Below are 20,931 nucleotides of genomic sequence, written 5' to 3'. Positions count from 1 at the left end.
CCCTCCTCATCTTCCCTCCTTCCTTCCTTCCTCTCTCCCTCACGCAGCTCTCAGACATCTGACATTCATGTTTTGGGGCTCTCAAACATCTCACGTTTATTCTATGTGGCTCTTATGTTAAGCAAGTCTGCCCCCCCCCCCACTCTAGGCGTTTCCTAATGTAGAGCTGGCAACCGTGATGGGGCTGCTGTTGCCTCTAAGCCACCCCAAAGAAAACAATTAAAAATCCACCAACTCATACTGGGCGAAACAAGTGAGCCTCAGTGGCTGGGAAAGGATTTTTTGGAGGGATCAGTGCAGCAATATAAGGGGAAAGCCGTGTTAATCTGCAGCTATAGAAAAGAGTAAGGGTTTGGTTGCACCTTAAAGGCTAATAAAATTTGCGCCAAGGGAGGAGCTTTCACGAGTCCCTGCTCTGAAGAAGACAGCAGCAACTCACAGAAGCTCCTGTTGTTGTTCAGTCGCACAGTCAAGTCCGACTCTTTGCCACCCCATGGACAAAGTCACGCCAGGCCCTCCTGTCTTCCACCATCCACTGAAGTCTGCTCAAATTCGTGTTTGTTACATCAGTAACACTGTCCAGCCATCTCCTCCTTTGCCGTCCCCTTCTTCTTTTGCCTTCTGTCTTTCCCAGCATCAGGATCTTCTCCAGGGAGTGCTCCCTTCTCATTGGGTGGCCAAAGTATTTGAGCTTCAGCTTCAGCATCTGACCTTCTAGGAAACAGTCTGGGTTGATTTCCCTTAGGACTGACTGATTGGATCTTCTTGCAGTCCAAGGGACTCTCAAGAGTCTTCTCCAGCACCACAGCTCAAAAGCATCTATTCTTCTGCGCTCATCTTTTGCCATCCCCTTCTACTTTTGCCCTCTGTCTTTCCCAGCATTAGGGTCTTCCCCAGGGAGTGTTCCCTTCTCATTGGGTGGCCAAAGTATTTGAGCTTCAGCTTCAGCATCTGACCTTCCAGGGAACAGACTGGGGTGATTTCCCTAAGGACTGACTGATTGAATCTTCTTGCAGTCCAAGGGGCTCTCAAGAGTCTTCTCCAGCACCACAGCTCAAAAGCATCTATTCTTCTGCTCTCATCTTTTGCCATCCCCTTCTACTTTTGCCCTGTCTTTCCCAGCATTAGGGTCTTCCCCAGGGAGTGTTCCCTTCTCATTGGGTGGCCAAAGTATTTGAGCTTCAGCTTCAGCATCTGACCTTCCAGGGAACAGACTGAGGTGATTTCCCTTAGGACTGACTGATTAGATCTTCTTGCAGCCCAAGGGGCTCTCAAGATTCTTCTCCAGCACCACAGCTCAAAAGCATCTATTCTTCTGTGCTCATCTTTCGCCGTCCCCTTCTACTTTTGCCCTCTGTCTTTCCCAGCATCAGGGTCTTCTCCAGCGAGTGCTCCCTTCTCATTGGGTGGCCAAAGTATTTGAGCTTCAGCTTCAGCATCTGACCTTCCAGGGAACAGTCTGGGTTGATTTCCCTCAGGACTGACTGATTTGATCTTCTTGCAGTCCAAGGGACTCTCCAGAGTCTTCTCCAGCACCACAGCTCAAAAGCATCTATTCTTCTGCGCTCATCTTTTGCCGTCGCCTTCTACTTTTGCCCTCTGTCTTTCCCAGCATCAGGGTCTTCTCCAGGGAGTGCTCCCTTCTCATTGGGTGGCCAAAGTACTTGAGCTTCAGCTTCAGCATCTGACCTTCCAGGGAACAGTCTGGGTGGATTTCCCTTAGGACTGACTGATTGGATCTTCTTGCAGTCCAAGGGACTCTCAGAAGCTGCTATCCTACCACAAATGTTGTTAAGTGTTTAAGGGGTTACTGAACTCTCGGTCTTTTCTGCTGATAAGGAGAAAGGTTACTTTCTCCTCATAGGTGCGATTGGAGTTGCCCTCGGCAAGGGGTGGCAGTGGGGAGACCGCCTCACGTCTGCCAGATAATCCTGCTGTAAGGTCTTTGTGTGGATTGCCACCAAAATCCATCCAGAAGAAGCCCAGCAATGCAAAACTCTGTTGTTGTTGTTGTTGTTATTTGTTGTTTATTTCTATTCCGCCCATTCCCCCTAGGGGCTCAGGGTGGAGTACAACATAAATAATAAAAATCACAATAAAATCACGGCAGCGTAATAATAAAAAACCAATTACAATATTCAATACAACAGAATAATCCAGCAGAACAATATGATAAGATGGTGTAGCAGAACAGTGCAGCAAATCAGCGCAGTAATGCTCTCTCTATATATCTTGTTATTCCAATACATTTCTTGCCACCTGGGGTCCCACGGCTTTTTTTGTAGCAGGAGTTCCTTTGCAATAAAATGAATTTGAACAGGGATAAATGTAAAAGTTCTGCATTTAGGTAGGAAAAATCCAATGCATGGTTATCGGATGGGGGGAGACTTGTCTTAGCAGTAGTATGTGCGAAAAGGATCTAGGGGTCTTAGTGGATCATACCCTGAACATGAGTCAACAGTGTGATGCGGTGGCTAAAAAGACAAATGCAATTTTGGGCTGTATCAACAGAAGTATGGTGTCCAGATCACGTGAAGTGATGGTATCACTTTACTCTGCTCTGGTAAGACCTCACCTGGAGTATAGTGTTCAGTTTTGGGCACCACATTTTAAGAAGGATATAGACAAGCTGGAACGAGTCCAGAGGAGGGCAAAGATGGTAAGGGGTCTGGAGACCAAGTCCTATGAGGAAAGGCTGAAGGAGCTGGGGATGTTTAGTCTGGAGAGGAGGTGGTTGTGAGGTGACAGGATCACCATCTTCAAGTACTTGAAGGGCTGTCATCTAAAGGATGGTGTGGAAATGCTTTCTGTGACCCCCGAAGGTAGGACCAGAACCAACGGGTTGAAATTAAATCAAAAGAATTTCAGGTTCAACATTAGAAAGAACTTCCTGACTGTTATAGCGATTCCTCAGTGGAACAGGCTTCCTCGGGTGGTGCTGGGCTCTCCTTCCTTGGAAGTTTTTAAACAGAGGCTAGATGGCCATCTGATAGCAATGAAGATCCTGTGAATTTAGGGGGAGGTATTTGTGTGTTTCCTGCATTGTGCAGGGCACTGGACCCTGGAGGTCCCTTCCAACTCTATGATTCTGTATTAGGCCACACACCCCTGATGCAGCCAATTCCCCAAGAACTTTCAGGGCCTTTAGTAGAGGGCCTACTGTAAGCTCAAAGAGGACGGCTACATCGGGAGGGGGGGGGGGTTGGCCTAAAATGCAAAGGAGTTCCAAAAAAGCCCTGGTGGGTTCCATAGAGCCCCTCTATATGTGAGGTTCCATCATACGAGCTCTGTGTTGGGAAATACCTGGGGTTGAAGCCTTGAGAGGGTGGGGTTTTTGGAGGAGAGGGACGTCAGCAGGTCATAGAGTCCATCCTTTTAAGCAGCCATTTTTCTCCACGGGGAAATGATCTCTATTGTCTGAAGATCAGTTGTAAATAGCGGGAGACCTCCAGGCTCCACCTGGACATTGGCAACCCCAACTGTTTCTCTCTGCGCAATAGCCCCTATTGAGCAAAGCATTCACACACAACATCTTCCACCTGCGGTTGGAAATGTAGATCAGACGCAAACGTCTCTACGGTGAGGATTCTCGGTTTGGTTTAGCTAAGCATTCTGGGTTTCCTCAGGCTATTCTGAAGTTGCATTGGGCTGTATCTATTTATAAGATGAATTTTATGTGTCACAGAGTTAGCTTTTTGGTTAGCTTTTTTCAATGCGAGCACTTCAGCTTCTATTGAACGGCTTTGGCAAAGAAGAGTGGTGTGGTGGAAAACATCCTGGATTTGGGTGAGGGAAATCCAGGCTCAAACTCCTGTTCAGCTATGAATCTTGCTGAGTGATTTTATCCATTCCCTCTCAGCAGGGGTGGAATTCTAGCACGAGCTCCTCTGCATATTAGGCCACATCCTCTGATGTAGCCAATCCCCCAAGAGCTTACAAGGCTCTTTTTTGTAAGCTCTTGGAGGATTGGCTACATCAAGGGGGTATGGCCTGATATGCAAAGGAGCTCCTGCTAGAATTCCACCCCTGCATCTCAGCCTACCCTATAGAGCTGTCAACTTCCTGGAGGGGAAAAAAAAAGATGTCCTGACCCTTTAATAGACATGTTATTTACCAAGGATGTTATTTACTTCCATGCCATGAAAAGCTTCAGCTGTCCACATTTAAGTTTCTATCAAAGGCACTGGTGTAGTGGTTATTAAAGGCCAGTTTGGTGTGGTGGTTAAGTGCATGGACTCTCATCTGGGAGAACTGGGTTTGATTTCCCAATCCTCCACTTGCTGCAGGAAATGGCCTTGGGTCAGCCATAGCTCTCGCAGAGCTGTCCTTGCAAGGGCAGCTTCTGTCAGAGCTCTCACAGCCCCACCTACCTCACAGGTAATGCTCCCTCTAAGCTGTGGAGTCCTGTGAGCAGAAATTCTACTTTGTGAGCTACTGGCATTAAAGTTGTGAGCTCCTGCATTAATTAGTTTGCTCTGGGGCTATTTTTCCTCAGCTAAGACAAAAATGAGTGAGCTGGAACCGTGAGCTAGCTCACAGTAGCTCAGCTTAGAGGGAACACTGTTCACGGGGTTTCTGTTGTGAGAGAGGAAGGTAGAGGAGATTGTGAGCTGCTCTGAAACTTTGAGATTCAGATCAATTTTGCACTAGACATTTAATCCTGGTTTAGTCCATTCCCCAAACTGACATTCTACACTAGAATCAGAGAAACCAACTCTATGACTCAGTGATTCTATGATTTTAGTGTAGAATATCATCTTGGGGACAGGGCTAAACCCGGATTAAAGGTCTAGTGTGAAATTGGTGTCAGAGTGAAGGGCTGGTATAAATCCAGTTTGTTCTTCTTCTTCTCCTTCACCAGTTTGGTGTAATGGTTAAGTGTGCGGACTCTTATCTGAGAGAACTGGGTTTGATTCCCCACTCCTCCACTTGCAGCTGCTGGCATGGCCTTGGGTCAGCCATAGCTTTGGCAGAGGTTGTCCTTGAAAGGGCAGCTGCTGGGAGAGCCCTCTCAGCCCCACCCACCTCACAGGGTGTCTCTTGTGGGGGGAGAAGATATGGGAGATTGTAAGCCGCTCTGAGTCTCTGATTCAGAGAGAAGGGCGGGGTATAAATCTGCAATTCTTCTTCTTCTTAACTGGGTGGACTACTGTAAGATGCAGAGCCCAGCATTCTTTCCCCGCTTTGTAACCATCTTGACTTCCAAGATGTATTGCTTGTTGACCAAACAAACAGAACCCAAGTTTTTGTTTTGCAAACCATCTCCTGGAGTACCTGTGTTATGGAAGGGTGAGGCAGAGGTCCCTGGTGCTGCACAGAATTACCAGCATCCAGGTGGGTCCTGGAGATCTCCTGGAACTGCAACTGCACTTGCGGATGACCAAGATCAGTTCCTCTGCAGAAAAGGGCTGCTTTGTGGGGAGACTCAAGGGCGTTAAACTCAGCTGAGGTCCTTCCCCTCTCCAAACCCTGCTGTCATGATCCTGGGCCTAGGGAGGCCTGCAGGCCCCAGGGAAGCCTGCCTAGGAGTTACTGGGAAAAGCCTACATTTCCCAGGATCCCTTCTGTTCTGATTGGGTGGTCAGGTTTTGGAGGGAGACTGACCCAGAGAGGGGTGGAGCCTGGGAGGAGAGCATAAAAGGGCCAAGCCCAGGCAAGGTGTGTTCTTTTCCTGGAAGGCTGAGCTGGAGGCAGGTTGTAGCCTAGACAACTTCAGCATTACCAGGGGTTGTTTTGTAGAAAAATAGCATAACTCATTAGCATATGCCCAACCCCCAGCCAAAAGCAACCCGACGCAAGAAAGGAGAGCCCTGGGCAAGCGAGGCCTGCTTGGACTGGCTAGAAACCCAGTCAGCCCAAGCAGGCTTCGCTCGCCTGGGGCTCTCCTTGGCCACCCTCTCCGACCCCAAAGTCAAAAGGCCAGCAAGCCACCAGCCACCCAAAATCACATAAGAAGTGGAGAAAGAGTGACGTGGGCTTCTCCAGGGGTTAATGAAGGCAACGCCCCTGGCGACTGGCTGGCTGGCTGCCTGCTCTCCTAATGCTGGGATTGTTATGCAGCTGCACCTACTATTCAATGGACAAGGTAGGTGGGGAGGAAGAGGGGGAACCCACAGAAAAGTTCAGGAGCTGTGCACAGGAAGTGATGTTCTGGCATCAATGTGACTGCGTTTTTTCTTTCATTTTCCCCCTGCTGGCCTACCAAGTGGTGTTAGGGGGTTGCCACTATATCAGGAGACAGGGTGACTCTATGTTCTGGTATCACCTGGGATGAAGCCTAGGGACAGACTTCGAACTGTGGAACTTTCCAGAGGAGGGGAGGGGAGGGGCGGGGAGGGGAGGGAGGGAGGGAGGGAGGGAGGGAGGAAGGAAGGAAGGAAGGAAGGAAGGAAGGAAGGAAGGAAGGAAGGCAGGCAGGCAGGCAGGAAGGAAGGAAGGAAGGAAGGAAGGAAGGAAGGAAGGAAGGAAGGAAGGAAGGAAGGAAGCAAGCAAGCAAGCAAGCAAGCAAGCAAGCAAGCTTGGCTTGGATAAGTGATTCAAGGAAGGGGGGCTCCTGGCATTTCTTCCAAGTCCTGCCAATTCAGAACCTTCATGGAGTTAGCAATGCAGGTTCCGAGGCCTGCACAGAACACAGCTCAGGTGACACGAATAAGCTCAAGCCCAGTTCTTGTTCAAGCCTCAAAATCTCTGGAACCCACCACATCTGATCCTCCAGCATCACAAAGGCCTCATTCAAAACAGCATTGCCACAGAAACAGGAACAAGCGAAGAACAGAGATCTCTGGCCTCATGTTCAAGACAGCACCTGTTTGCTACTAAGATCGACAGCTCCAGGTTGGGGGTGGAACCTGAGGAAGGAGGGGCATAGGAAGGGGAAGGACTTCAGTGGAGTATAAGGCCATGGCGTCCACCCTCCCAAGTGGCCATTTTCTACAGGGGATCTGATCTTTGTTACCTGGAGATCATTTGTACTCCCAGGAGATCGCTCAGCCACCGCCCGGAGGCCAGCAACACTACTTGCTAGGCCTCTGTTAATATTTGCTAAAAGAACAGAGAGCCGGTTTGGGGTAGTGGTTAAATGCACAGATTCTTATCTGGGAGAGCTGGGTTTGATTCTCCCCTCTCCACATGCACCTGCTGGAATGGCCTTGGGTCAGCCACAAGTTCTCGCAGAGCTGCTCTTCTCAAGAGCAGTTCTGTCAGAGCCATCTCAGCCCCACCTACCCCACAGGGTGTCTGTTGTGGGGAGCGGAAGGGAAAGCAGATTGTAAGCCGCTCTGAGACTCCTTTGGGTAGTGAAGGGCAGGGTATAAATCCACTCTCTTCTTCTAATAAATCTACCCTAAAATTCGGCATCCAGAAAGCCAAATGGCCTTCTTTTTCTTCCCTGAGCTAGGGAAGGGAAGAAGGCAACAATGAAGATGAACAGCACAAGCAGGCCTCAGATTCAGCCGGAGCTCACAGGAGCACAGCTCCTGAAACTTTCTGAGGGTTCCCCCTCTTCCTCCCCACCTTGTCCGTGTAATAGTAGGTGCAGCTGCATAACTGTCCATGGATTAGGAAGGCGGGCAGCCAGCTAGTCACCAGGAGCCTTGCCGTGCCCCCCAAAGCCCTCATTAACCACCGGAGAAGCCCAAACCACCCTTTCTCAACTTCTTATGTGATTCTGGGCAGCAGGTGGCTTGCTAGCCTTTTGACTGGGGAGGGAGGGCAAGGAGAGCCCCAGATGAGTGAGGCCTGCTTGGGCTGGCTGGGTGTCTAGCCAGCCCAAGCAGGCCTCGCTCCCCTAGGGCTCTCCTTCCTTGCATTGGGTTGCTTTTGGCTGGTGAGGGTGGCATATGCGAATGAGTTATGCTAATGAGCTTCACCACCTATTTTTCTACAAAACGACCCGAGTATAAGAATTACAGGCATGGGGATTCCCCCTCATTCCCGGATCACAGATGAGTCTCCATTCAGTGACGCTTAAACCCGTTTTCTCAAAATTTCCTAGAGCTTTCCCCCCCTAAGAACGTAATCGTGGTTTCCCAGCACTATTTGGTATGGCCTTGCAAACACATAGGTCACCCGTACGATTTTTAAGAAGCATTTTGCACGTAGCTCATTGCTCCGGAATGCAAACAGTGAGGCGCAAAAGAACATGTGTCTCGTTGAAAAGGTAGACCCAGTCCTGCACTCAAATGTGTACCGAACTCGACCTTTCACATTCAGCGAGCAAGAAGTGCACGGACCTGCTGGGCTGGATTGGGGCCACGGAGTTTTGCCACCTCAGCTTTTTCTCCTAACGACCATCAATTTGTACAAAGGACACAGAAGTGAAACTCTATCAAACCGTATTCCCCCAAGGCCGAGATCACTACTATGAAACCTAAAAGGGGAGGAGCGACCACACATTTTAAAATTACGACTTCAGCATTACCAGGGGTTGTTCTGTAGAAAAATAGGTGGTGGGGCTCATTAGCATAGCATATGCCACCCCCAGCCAAAAGCAACCTGACACAAGAAAGGAGAGCCCTGGGCAAGCGAGGCCTGCTTGTGCTGGCTAGAGATCCAACTAGCCCAAGCAGGCCTCGCTCGCTTGGGGCTCTCCTGGATCACCCTCCCCCACACAGTCAAAAGGCCAGCAAGCCAACCGCCACCCAAAATCACATAAGAAGTGGAGAAAGGGTGGCGTGGGCTTCTCCAAGGGTGAATGGGGGCTGCTGGGGGAGTGGCAAAGCCCCTGGTGGCTGGCTGGCTGCCCGCTCTCCTAACCCGGGGATTGTTATGCAGCTGCACCTACTATTCAAGGGACAAGGTAGGTGGGGAGGAGGGAGAACCCTCAGAAAGGTTCAGGAGCTGTGCTCCTGTGAGCTCCTGCTGAATTCAAGGCCTGGTCTCTACAAATCACCTGAGCATTACCACAAATTGTTCTCCTATGCCTTATTTTATGCATGCAATAGTCTTTGACAATAAAGCTGTTTTCCACTGCAGATGGATTTACATATTTTCAGGGCTTTTTTTGTAGCAGGAACTCCTTTGCATATTAGGCCACACACCCCTGATGCAGCCAATCCTCCTGGAGCTTACAGCAGGCCCTGTAAGAAGAGAGCCCTGTAAGCTCTTGGAGGATTCGCTACATTGGGGAGGGGGGGGAGTGGCCTGATATGCAAAGGAGTCCTTGCTACAAAAAAAGCCCTGCACATATATTTTTAAAAACCTGTATGTGAATCATCTCCCTCCCCCCACCTCCCCAAAAAAGGAACTTGGAAAAGGCCTCCATGATCTAAAGACTGGATTTCCTTGTTCTTTTCTTTGGGATAATTTGTGCTCACAAAACCTGCTTAAACTAGTTTTGGTAATTTGCTTTGTAAACTTTCACAATCCCTCAGTATTAGCCCATAGGGCAAGTTATCTTATTTGCTCTTTGATCCGTTGGCTAAAGAAAAACGAAACCCTCGTTTCCAATACTGCGCTCCAATTTCCACTAAATAATATATGGCAATCCCGGTTAAAAGTGGGATGATTAGTTTAATAGGCGGTAATCGGTTGCTGCTTATTACAAAAATTGCCCTAAATCACGCTTTACTGCCACGCTTTCCTTTAAGTAATAAAATATATATATAAAAAGTATTCAAACTGCAACTGGAAAATTCCTGAGCATCATTCCACTTCTGAGTGGCCAACCGACAAGTATTTTACTGGTCTGACTGGTAAAACTAGTCACACAGGGTTAGATCCAGCAAGCTTTTCCCCTCAGTTACAGCTACCCCACGTTTGCTTTAGAAGGTGGCTATTACAGTCCCCACCTCACAGGACTTTAGTCCATGCAGTCCCATGATCCTCGGGACAGCCTTTTGTGGCGCCAAAGGGGACCACTTCCCCCCTTTTGCCATCTAGATCACGGGTGTCGAACATGCAGTTTGGGGGCCGAATAAGGCCCCTGGAGGGCTCCTATCAGACCCCTGAGCAATCAGCTGTCATCTGCTTCCTTCTCCCTCTCTCTTGCTTCCTTCTGCATAACAGCTGGCTTTGCAAGGCTTGCTCAATTGCACAGGAGCTACAGAGCCAAGCCTCTATTTTCTCCATTGGCTGAGGCTCCTCCCTTGGGGAGGAAGGAGGAGGAATAGCTCGCTTTGCCAGGCTCTCTCAATCGCACAGCAGAGCTACTGAGCCAAGCCTCTCTTCCTTCTATTGGCTGAGGCTCCCCCCTCAGTCCCCGGGGGAAGGAAGGAAAGAGCCAGAGCTTCCTTTGCCCAGTTCCACGCGAGAAATACAAAGAAAGCATCTTTAAAACCAGCGAGTGCTAAGCATGTTTTTAAGTTTTTTAAAAGATATATTTGTGTTTGTCTGTGTTCTTTATAAAATTTACATCTTTGCTAACTGGTCTTCAATAGGTACACACATGGCCCAGCCCAGCATGGCCCAACCCAACATGGCCCCATTTACGCCAGATCCAGCCCTCATAACGAATGAGTCTGACACCCCTGACCAGGTGGCCAGCCATGTTGGTCTGAAGCAGTAGAACAAAGCAGGAGTCCAGTGGCGCCTTTAAGACCGACAAACTTTTAATCAGAATGTAAGCTTTCGTGTGCCTGCACAGTTCTTCAGACGGGGAATGAGGTACAGAAAGCGGAGCTACACATACTAGTGGGTTTTAGAACGCAAAGTGGTACAAAGTTAAAATCCAATAGCAGAACAGTAACAAATTCAGAAAACCTTTGATCTGGGTTGCATTAGCGTGGGAAACCAAGAAAACGGTAAGATGTCAGAATGTGAGAATCTCTGCTAATTATTCTATTGCCAATAAGCCTGGGTCAAAATGAGGGCATTTCTTTCCCAGAAGTTCTTCCTGCCCAACTCATTTACCTTTTAACGTGTAACATAAATATATACATCATTTTAGTTCGCCATTAGAAAAAAAAATACATTAAAATATTGTGGAAGATGGTTTTAGTGTATGTAATGAGATAAACAGCCGTCACCCCTTATTCGAGTACGTCAATACAAAAACGTCATTCGGATACACGATCCTAAAAGAGGCATCCACAGAAAACTGTTTGGATCCCACCGATAGTCCCTTTAGCATCTGAAGCATCAGACAAATCCAGATTCTGCCCTAAATGAAACAATACCCTGCCACCGGCCATGTCTGACTCCATCACCAACAGCGATTCAGATGCCTGTAATACCAACCTGACCCACTCGCATGGCTCATTTGCAAACCCTTACTCATTCAGAACTAATTCTATTTTGAGCCCGAGACTTTCTTCCACACACAAGCATTCCCCTGGCCGGTCAGCTGAAGTGGGTAGCCTCTGACGACATGAGAAATGACGTCTTCCGTTCTGGAGAACTGAAACGGACTTGAGATCTCACAACGACGCAGCACATTAAAGAAACATAGCACAGCTCTGTCTGCATCTCATGCAACACTCCTTCACTGACCTGACGTACACTGCACTACAATTCCCGGGTGATACTGGGAGAACACGAGCTGAAACACGGACAAGGCAATTTGGAGAGTTCAAACCCCAACCATAGAACAACCTCATTCATGGAGGACTTTCGAAACAAGAGGCCCGCATCCAATTTGAGGATGGGGAGGGCTGTCACCCATCTCTAATCCCTGATTTATTAAATTCTGGCCCTGACACGCCCTCGCCCAAAGGAGCGTGCTTGCGAAATTAGAAATCTGAAAAAAAAAATGTTTTCAGTCCTTTGGAGATAAATTATACGCGATCCTCTAAAATGCTGATTAAAAAGGTAAAGGCAAGGTCCCCTGTGCAAGCACCAGTCGTTTCCGACTCTGGGGTGACGTTGCTTTCACGTTTTCACGGCAGACTTTTTGCGTGGTGGTTTGCCATTGCCTTCCCCAGTCATCTACACTTTCCCCCCAGCCAGCTGGGTACTCATTTTACCAACCTCAGAAGGATGGAAGGCTGAGTCAACCTTGAGCCGGCTACCTGAACCCACCTTCCGCCGGGATCAAACTCAGGTTGTGAGCAGAGCTTGGACTGCAGCTTACCACTCTGCACCACGGGGCTCTTAAAATGCTGATATTGATGCCCAAACCCATTTGATTATTTTATTCCAGACAGTCCACGTGTAAAAATCCATTTCCAAAGAATCCGCTTCATTTTCCTACTCCCGGCTGTAATGCAGGAAAAATAATTTTCCCTGGCGAAAGAATAATCACCTAAGATCAGAGATGGTTAAGCTTGCCATTCACACCATTGTCTAAAAACTGCTTATGCGAATAGCCTTCCCTTACCTCAAAAATGTTGGAAGATTCATTAGGGTACTGATTGCAAATGATCTCCGATTGGTCGCTGTACCACTTGAGTCCGCCCAGAAAGCTGTCCGCATCCAAGTCATTCACGTCTAATTCGGAGAGGTCGAGTTCGGGAAGATCCGGGCAAAGAGGCTGGTCTTCGCCAACCAGAGCGGCACACTGGAAGGGCAGAACGGGGTTGGGAGGAAGAGAGAGACACAGAAACACTTTCATTAATGACAAGAACATAAGAGAAGCCATGTTGGATCAGGCCAATGACCCCTCCAGTCCAACACTCTACATCACATAAGAACGTAAGAGAAGCCCTGCTGGATCAGGCCAATGGCCCCTCCAGTCCAACACTCTGTGTCACACATAAGAACCTAAGAGAAGCCATGTTGGATCAGGCCAATGACCCTTCCAGTTCAACACTCTGTGTCACAGAAGAACCTAAGAGAAGCCATGTTGGTTCAAGCCAACGGCCCATCCATTTCAACACTCTGTGTCACAGAAGAACCTAAGAGAAGCTATGTTGGATCAGGCCAATGACCCTTCCAGTTCAACACTCTGTGTCACACATAAGAACCTAAGAGAAGCCATGTTGGATCAGGCCAATGACCCTTCCAGTTCAACACTCTGTGTCACAGAAGAACATAAGAGAAGCCATGTTGGATCAGGCCAAAGGCCCATCCAGTTCAACACTCTGTGTCACAGAGTGGCCAAAAAAACCAAGCGCCATCAGGAGGTCCACCAGTGGGGCTAGAAGCCCTCCCACTGTGCCCCCTCCCCAAGCACCAAGAATACAGAGCATCACTTGCCCAAGACACAGAGTTCCAACACTACCCTGTGGCTAAGAGCCACTGATGGACCTCTGCTCCAGATGTTGATCCAATCCCCTCTTGAAGCTGTCTATGCTTGCAGTCGCCACCAATTACAATTCCTGTGGCACGGAATTCCATGGGTTACTCACGCTTTGGGTGAAGGACTTCCTTTTATCCATTCTAACCCGACTGCTCAGCAATTTCATTGAGCGCCCACGAATTCTCATACTGTGAGAAATCAGGCGCAAGAACAGCAGGCAAGGGGATTCATCTCTCAGCTAACTTGCTGATACCACCACCCAGCAGGGTCACAAGAATTAACTTCTTTTGGGGGACGAAGAAAAAAATAACCGCACTCATTTGCAAGCTCAGCAGAGATAAGTAATGGAGGACGTGGGCCTCTATGTGCCAGCATGCCCCAAGGGGAGAAAAAAATTCACCTTTCCCTTCTCAGACAACTGCCTTTGTCAGGATCCACAACAGCCCTTTGGATTCACTTGCCCTGAAGTTCACAAGATGGGATTCTGATCCTCAAGTTAGGCTGGACTGAGTCGTTACTGGCCAGAAACAGTCAATCCAGTATCCACCCCCCCCCCCTTTAGTTTTGCTTTTTGTTGTCATGTCGCAGCTGACTTAGAACATAAGAGAAGCCATGTTAGATCAGGCCAATGGCCCATCCAGTCCAACACTCTGTCACACAGTGGCAAAAAAAATATTTTTATATATATATACACACACACACACTGTGGCTAATAGCCACTGATGGACCTCTGCTCCATATTTTTATCTAAACCCCTCTTGAAGGTGGCTATGCTTGTGGCCACCACCACCTCCTGCGGCAGTGAATTCCACATGTTAATCACCCTTTGGGTGAAGAAGGACTTCCTTTTATCCGTTTTAACCTGACTGCTCAGCAATTTCATCAAATGCCCACGAGTTCTTGTATTGGGAGAAAAGCACTTCTTTCTCTACTTTCTCCATCCCATGCATTATCTTGTCAACCTCTATCATGTCACCCCGCAGTCGACGTTTCTCCAAGCTAAAGAGCCCCAAGCATTTCAACCTTTCTTCATAGGGAAAGTGTTCCAGCCCTTTAATCATTCTAGTTGCCCTTTTCTGGACTTTCTCCAATGCTATAAGCTTTTGGCAATGCTGTAGGGCGGGGGGGGGGGGGCGAGCTATGGCTCTTTCACACATACTGTGTGGCTCTCGAAGCCCCCAACCCCCCGTCAGCCAGCTTGGAGAAGGCATTTGTCTCCTTAAATCACTTCTGCAAGCCAAGCTAGCCAGCGGCTTGGAGAACGTATTTGAAGTTAAAGTTGTTCTCTTTCCACCTCTCCCTCCCCATCTCTTTTCCTTCCTTCCTTCCTTCCTTCCTTCCTTCCTTCCTTCCTTCCTTCCTTCCTTCCTTCCTTCCTTCCTTCCTTCCTTCCTTCCTTCCTTCCTTCCTTCCTTCCTTCCTTCCTTCCTCTCTCAAATTTCTGACATTGATTCTATGTGGCTCTTACGTTAAGTGAGTTTGGCCACCCCTGCTGTAGGGTTTTCAAGGCAAAAGATGGTTTCCATTGCCCGCCTCTGCAGAGCAACCCTCGACTTCCTTGGAGGTCTCCCATCTGAATACTAGGCTGGGCCGACCCTGTTTAACTTCCCAAATCTGATAAGACTAGCCTTGGTTATCCCGGTCAGGGCCCTGCTTTATCAGCAGATGTAAAATAAGCAACACAGACCGATTCCCCACTAGCCTTAGGCTGCTCTCACGCTCCTCTTCTCTGCGGGGCTTCCGTCACACGATCTGCCCTCGGGCTGCAACAAGCTTCGGCTTTGTTATGTCTTGAAACATAAGCTAATGTACCGCATGGCGACCGCTACAGACGCGACTCAGGGAAACCCACAGGTCCCCGGATGTAGCTCGCTAGACGCCCCGCCCATCAAGATCTTTTTCACATGGCGAACAGAAACTGGTTTTAAGAGGATCTTGTTTGCTGCGAGAAAGAGGCAGAGCGAGTTGCAGCCCCAGGGCAGATCGTGTGAAAACTTACAGAAGCCCCACAGAGAAGAGGAGAGTGAGAACGGCATAAGGCTAGTTGGTCACAATGTGATGAAACCAGGGCTCTTTCTTTGTAGCAGGAACTCCTTGGCATATTAGGCCACACACCCCTGATGTAGCCAATCCTCCAAGAGCTTACGGGGTTCTTCTTACAGGGCCTACTGAAAGCTCCAGGAGGGTTGGCTACATCAGGGGGGCGTGGCCTATGCAAAGGAGTTCCTGCTACAAAAAAAAGCCCTGGGTGCAACACAATGGAAGCACAAATCTCCCCTCCCCCAGTGCGTTAGGAAGACAACAATGTGGGCAAGGCAACGGAACATGACGGCATTGTGCGTTTTGTTTCATTCAAAGGGAAGGAAAGGAGGCTAGAGACAAGCAAAGATCCCCTATTTAATCCCCACCAACAGAAATTGTTTTGTCACCTGCGTCAGTCCCCTGCACGTTGTGGGTGGTTTTGTTGGGTTTACGCAGGCTGTATAATTTTTACCGCACATTCTGTGCAGTTATGTATATCTACACATTTTACAGGAACGCGCAAAGGAATCACACGGTCAGTTCCCAGGAGGGAGGAGCAACCGGGGTGGGGTGGGGTGAGGCTGAAACTGCAGACAAAAAATTCCAAGTCAGTCCTAGAGGGAAGTCCCAGGCAATACTCTCTCTAAGCCAAGGGTGGCCAAACTTGCTTAACTTAAGAGCCACATAGAATAAATGTCAGATGTCCGAGAGCTGCAAGACAGGGAGGGAGGGAGGAAAGCAAACAGGAGGGGGAGAGGTGGAAAGAAAGCAACTTTAATTTTAAGTGCATTCTCCAAGCTGCCAGCTGGCTTGACTTGAAGACATGATTTAAAGAGAGAAATGCCTTCTCCAAACTGATGGGACAGTGGGGCTTTCAAGAGCCGCACAATATGTGTGAAAGAGCCCCATGTGGCTCCCGAGCCACAGTTCGGCCACCCCTGCTCTAAGCTGTGGAGTCTTGTGAGCAAATATCTACTTCGTGAGCTCCTGGCATTCAAGTTGTGAGCTCCTGCATAAATCAGTTTGATCTGGGGCCGTTTTTCCTGAGCTAAGATAAAAAATGTGTGAGCCAGAGGCTAGAAAAACCCCTGTGAGATAGCTCGCACTAACTCAGCTTCAAGGGAACACTGGCCACAGGGTAGCTTTCTCCACAGGGGACCAGGGAAGCAGAAGCTACAAAGCAAAACCAGGAGGCAACGCAGCAGAGAAGAAGAGGACAGGCACAGTGTAATGGTTAAAAGCAGGGGTGTCGAACTCATTTGTTATGAGGGCCGGATCTGACATAACTGAGACCTTGTCGGGCCAGGCCACATACGTATCTACTTAAGATTAGGAAGCAGAAATATAAATTTTATAAAGAACACAAACACAAATATCTCTTTTAAAAAATTAAAACATGCTTAAAACGTTAGCACTTATTGGTCTTAAAGATGATTTGTTTGTATTTCTCCCAATGGATCCAGGGAACTGGGCAAAGGCTCTTTCCTTCTTTACCCAGGGGACTGGGGGGGGGGGAGCCTCAGCCAATAGAAGGAAGAGAGGCTTGGATCAGTAGATCTGATGTGCAATTGAGAGAGCCTGGCAATGCAAGGTCTCCCCCGCCCTTCCTCCTGAAGGGAGGAGCCTCAGCCAATGGAGAAAATAAGAGGTTTTGCTCCTGTGCAATTGAGCAAGCCTTGCAAAGCAAGCTGTGACGCAGAAGGAAGCAGGAGAGAGGGAGAAGGAAGCAGATGACAGCCAGTTGCTCGGGGGTCTGATAGGAGCCTGATTTGGCCCTCGAACTGCATGTTTGACACCCCAGGGTTAGGCTTTGGGAAACCCAGGTTCAAATTCCCGTTCTGCCATGGAATCTCAACGGATGTTCATGGGCCAGTCACTCATTCTCAGCCTCCCCCTACCTCACAGGGTTGTTGTGAGGATAAAATAGAGAAGAGGAGAACAATGTGAGCCACTTCGGGTTTTCCTGGAGGGGAAAGCTGGGATATTCAGGGCTTTTTTGTAGCAGGAACTTCTTTGCATATTAGGCCATACACCCCTGATGTAGCCAGTCCTCCAGGAGCTTACAGTAGGTCCTATAAGAAAAGCCCTGTAAGCTCTTGGAGGATTGGCTACATCACAGGGTGTGTGGCCTAATATGCAAATATGCTACCAAGAAAAGCCCTGGGGATATTAATAAAGCACATAAATAAACTGAAGAGCAAGCATTGGCCCTGTGATTCTCCCCCATATTTTGTGTTCAACTGCCCAACCGACCCAGAGTTACCGACTGCAGAACAACACAGAATAGGGTTGCCAAGTCCTATTCAAGAAATATCTGGGGACTTTGGGGGCGGAGCCAGGAGACATTGGGGGTGGAGCCAGGAGCCAGGGTGTGACAAGCATAACTGAACTCCAAAGAGAGTTCTGGTCATCACATTTGAAGGGACTGCACACCTTTTAAATGTCTTCCCTCCATTGGAAATAATGAAGGATGGGGCACCTTCTTTGGGGGCTCATGCAATTGGACCCCCTGATCCAATCCTTTTGAAACTTGGAAGGTACTTTGAGGAGAGGTATTGGATGCTATGTTGCAAATTTGGTGCCTCTAGCTCAAAAAACAACCCTCCCAGAGCCCCAGATAACCACAGGTCAATTCTCCATTATACTGTATAAGAATCAGTCTCCATAGGGAATAATGGAGCCCAGCACACATTTCCCTCCCCCCACACACACTTTCTGATGACCCTGAAGCAGGGGGAGGTCCTCCGAACCGGGGGATCTCCTGCCCCCACCTGGGGATTGGCAGCCCTGACACAGAACAAAGTTTGAGTCCAGTGGTACTTTTAAGTCTCACGAAGTTTTAGTCTTAGTATAAACTTTTGCACGCGTGCGTGCTCACAAAAGCTCACACCAGGAACGAAACGTGGTTGGTCCCAAAGGAAAACCTCGTCGTAAGCAGGTTTTGAAATCCTTCCCGTGGCAGCAGAAAGGCGAGCCCCTGCCAAGCGAGGACCAAATATCTATAAATGTCACTTTCCATTTATGGGGCCTCCCGATCCGGGAGCTTCACTTTCCGATTAGGAATGCTGTTTGAAAGGCAAGACGCTGGCCGGTCGGAAATTGGGCGGTAGCCAAACCGACGAGGGCCACGGCTGTGTTTTTTATGGGCAAACACGGGACGACAAAGACACTTCCTTATCTTCACAACAGCCTGGACAGGTAGGTTGCTGCGTTCCCTTTCGGCAGGTAGGGAAATCGGAGTGAGAGATGGCTGGCTGGCTACCAAGTGCCCGGAGGCCAACGAGACTGCTTCCCAGGTTTTGCAGCCCCCATTCCGAGTTGTCTACCAGGAATTTCGTGGCGCAGAGCGGTAAAGCTGCAGTACTGCAGTCCGAGCTCTCTGCTCACGACCTGAGTTCCATCCCGGCGGAAGCTGGGTTCAGGTAGCCGGCTCCAGGTTGACTCAGCCTTCCATCCTTCCGAGGTTGGTGAAATGAGTCCTCAGCTTGCTGGGGGGAAAGCGTAGAGGACTGGGGAAGGCAATGGCAAACCACCCCGTAAAAAGTCTGCCGTGAAAACGTCGTGATGCGACGTCACCCCAGAGTCAGAAATGACTGGTGCTTGCACAGGGGACCACCTTTACCTCCCCCCGCCCCGAGTTACCTACCAGACACGCACATGCATTCATGATGCTTCATCCCCCTCCATTCCTTTCTGAGCCTTTAACTATTGCAGTTCCCCAGTAGCCACACAGGTATTTCTTCACACTCACCCTAACGATTGCACTAAATCTAGGCAGGCCTCATTTTGGGTAGGAGCTCACAGGTACGGAGCTCCGGAACCTCTAAATTGTATTCTGCTTTCTTTTTTACACCCCCCCACCAAAAAAAAAAAAACTTGCTTCTGGGCTCCATTGATCAAACCCCCTATGAGAATTTTGCTGAACTCTAAGATTTGACAAACTTTCTCATATTTTTCCCCACGCACCAAAAAAAAGTGTAAACAACTAAAACCTATAAAGCAGACAGATGGAAATCTTCCTCATGCCACTGTGGCCACAGAGGAGAAAGTCATTTAAAAAGTATGATGGAAGTCAGGTTTTATGACGGCAATTCTAACTCAAGAAGCATTTTAAGGTAGATGCTGAGCTGATCTAATTTAGAACGCCTTTCGGCGACATCAGGGGGGTGTGGCATCTTCAAATGAGTTACACAAATGGGTTATGCTAACGAGCTCTGGCAACTCTTTTTCTACAAAATGACCCGTGAATCCAGGGATGCCATAACACAGAGAGAGATGCCATTTAGGGAAAGCAGGGAGTCAGTCCCATGTGATTCTTTCACAAGAGCACATAACATAAAGCAGGGGTGTCAAACTTGCAGCCCAGGGGCTGAATCTGGCCCCTGGAAGGCTCCTATCAGGCCCCCGAGCAACTGGCTATCATCTGCTCTCTTCTCCCTCTCCCTTGCTTCTGTTTGCATCACAGCTTGCTTTGCCAATCGCACAGGAACTACAGAACAAAGCCTCTATTTTCTCCATTGGCTGAGGCTCCTCCCTTGGGGAGGAATAGCTTGCGTTGCCGGGCTCCCTCAATCACACAGGAGAGCGATTGAGCCAAGCCTCTCTTTCTTCTACTGGCTGAGGCTCCTCCCCCCTCCTGGTCTCCTGGGGAAGGAAGGAAGGAAAGAGCCAGAGCTTCCTTTGCCCAGTTCCCTATTTATTTATTTATTATTTATTTATTTATTTATTTAATGGACTTATATCCCGCCCTTCCCACCGAAGTGTCTCAGGGCGGCTCACAGCATAATGATTAATACAATTCGATTCAAAACATTTACAAATACAATTAAAACCATAATTAATAAAACAAGATAAGATAAAACCAGCGGTCTATAGAAGCATTTTGTTCCATCCAGAGATGTTCTCATTATCAGTTAGGTGTTATAGGCCTGGATCCCATGGGAGAAATACAAACAAAGCACCTCTAAGACCAATGAGTGCTAATGTTTAAAGCGTGTCTTAAGTTCTTCTTTTAAAAAAATCTTTAATTGTGTTTGTCTGTGTCCTTTGTAAAGTTTATATCTCAGCTACCTAATCTTAAAGAGATACACACATGGCCCAGCCCAACATGGCCTGGCACGGCCCGACAAGGTCACCTTTAGCTCTGATCTGGCCCCTCGTAACAAATGAGTTTGACAACCCTGCAGCACCACAAATGCCCCAAAGACACAAGGCCTCCCTGCAACGTTTTGTTTCCTTGAAATCTAGCCAAGAAGGGGATTTAAATTTTGCTGTGACTCTCCCTGAAAGTCTTTGTCCTCCCCCCAAAAATTGCAATCGAGAATGCAAATGGCCTGAGTTGGCTCAAGCCATTCCTAGGGCAATCTTAAGCAGAGATATACCTTTCTAGGCCCATTGACAGCCATTGGGCTTTGAAAGATGTAACTCTGCATAGGACTCCACTATTACCTAACCGCGGGGCTATTTTTTGGGAGCAGGAACACATGGCATGGCATCAGGGACGTGACCTAATATGCAAATGAGTTCCTGCTGGGCTTTTGGGCAAAACAATGGTGGTGTCAGGGGGTGTGGCCTGATATGCAAATGGGTCCCTGCTGGGCTTCCGGGTGAAACAATGGTGGCGTCAGGGGGTGTGGCCTAATATGAAAATGAGTCCCCGCTTGGCTTTTGGGTGAAACAATGGTGGTGTCAGGGGGTGCGGCCTGATATGCAAATGAGTCCCTGCTGGGCTTTTGGGTGAAACAATGGTGGTGTCAGGGGGTGCGGCCTGATATGCAAATGAGTCCCTGCTGGGC

General features: G+C 48.6%; 1 protein-coding gene across 1 annotated transcript in view; it reads right to left on the bottom strand.

The window, feature by feature from the left end:
* Positions 1-20,931, bottom strand: part of PPARGC1A (PPARG coactivator 1 alpha) — a 194,235-nt gene that overhangs the window by 161,586 nt on the left and 11,718 nt on the right. The window contains exon 2 of the mRNA XM_060246222.1: positions 12,254-12,433. Within this exon, the coding sequence (XP_060102205.1) occupies positions 12,254-12,433 (180 nt within the window). The remainder of the gene's footprint in view (positions 1-12,253; positions 12,434-20,931) is intronic.

The sequence above is a fragment of the Heteronotia binoei genome, chromosome 9 (genome assembly GCF_032191835.1).
Source record: "Heteronotia binoei isolate CCM8104 ecotype False Entrance Well chromosome 9, APGP_CSIRO_Hbin_v1, whole genome shotgun sequence".
NCBI classification, from domain to species: domain Eukaryota; kingdom Metazoa; phylum Chordata; class Lepidosauria; order Squamata; family Gekkonidae; genus Heteronotia; species Heteronotia binoei.
Note: the sequence above shows the minus strand (reverse complement) of the source record. Positions and strands in the feature narration are given on the sequence as shown.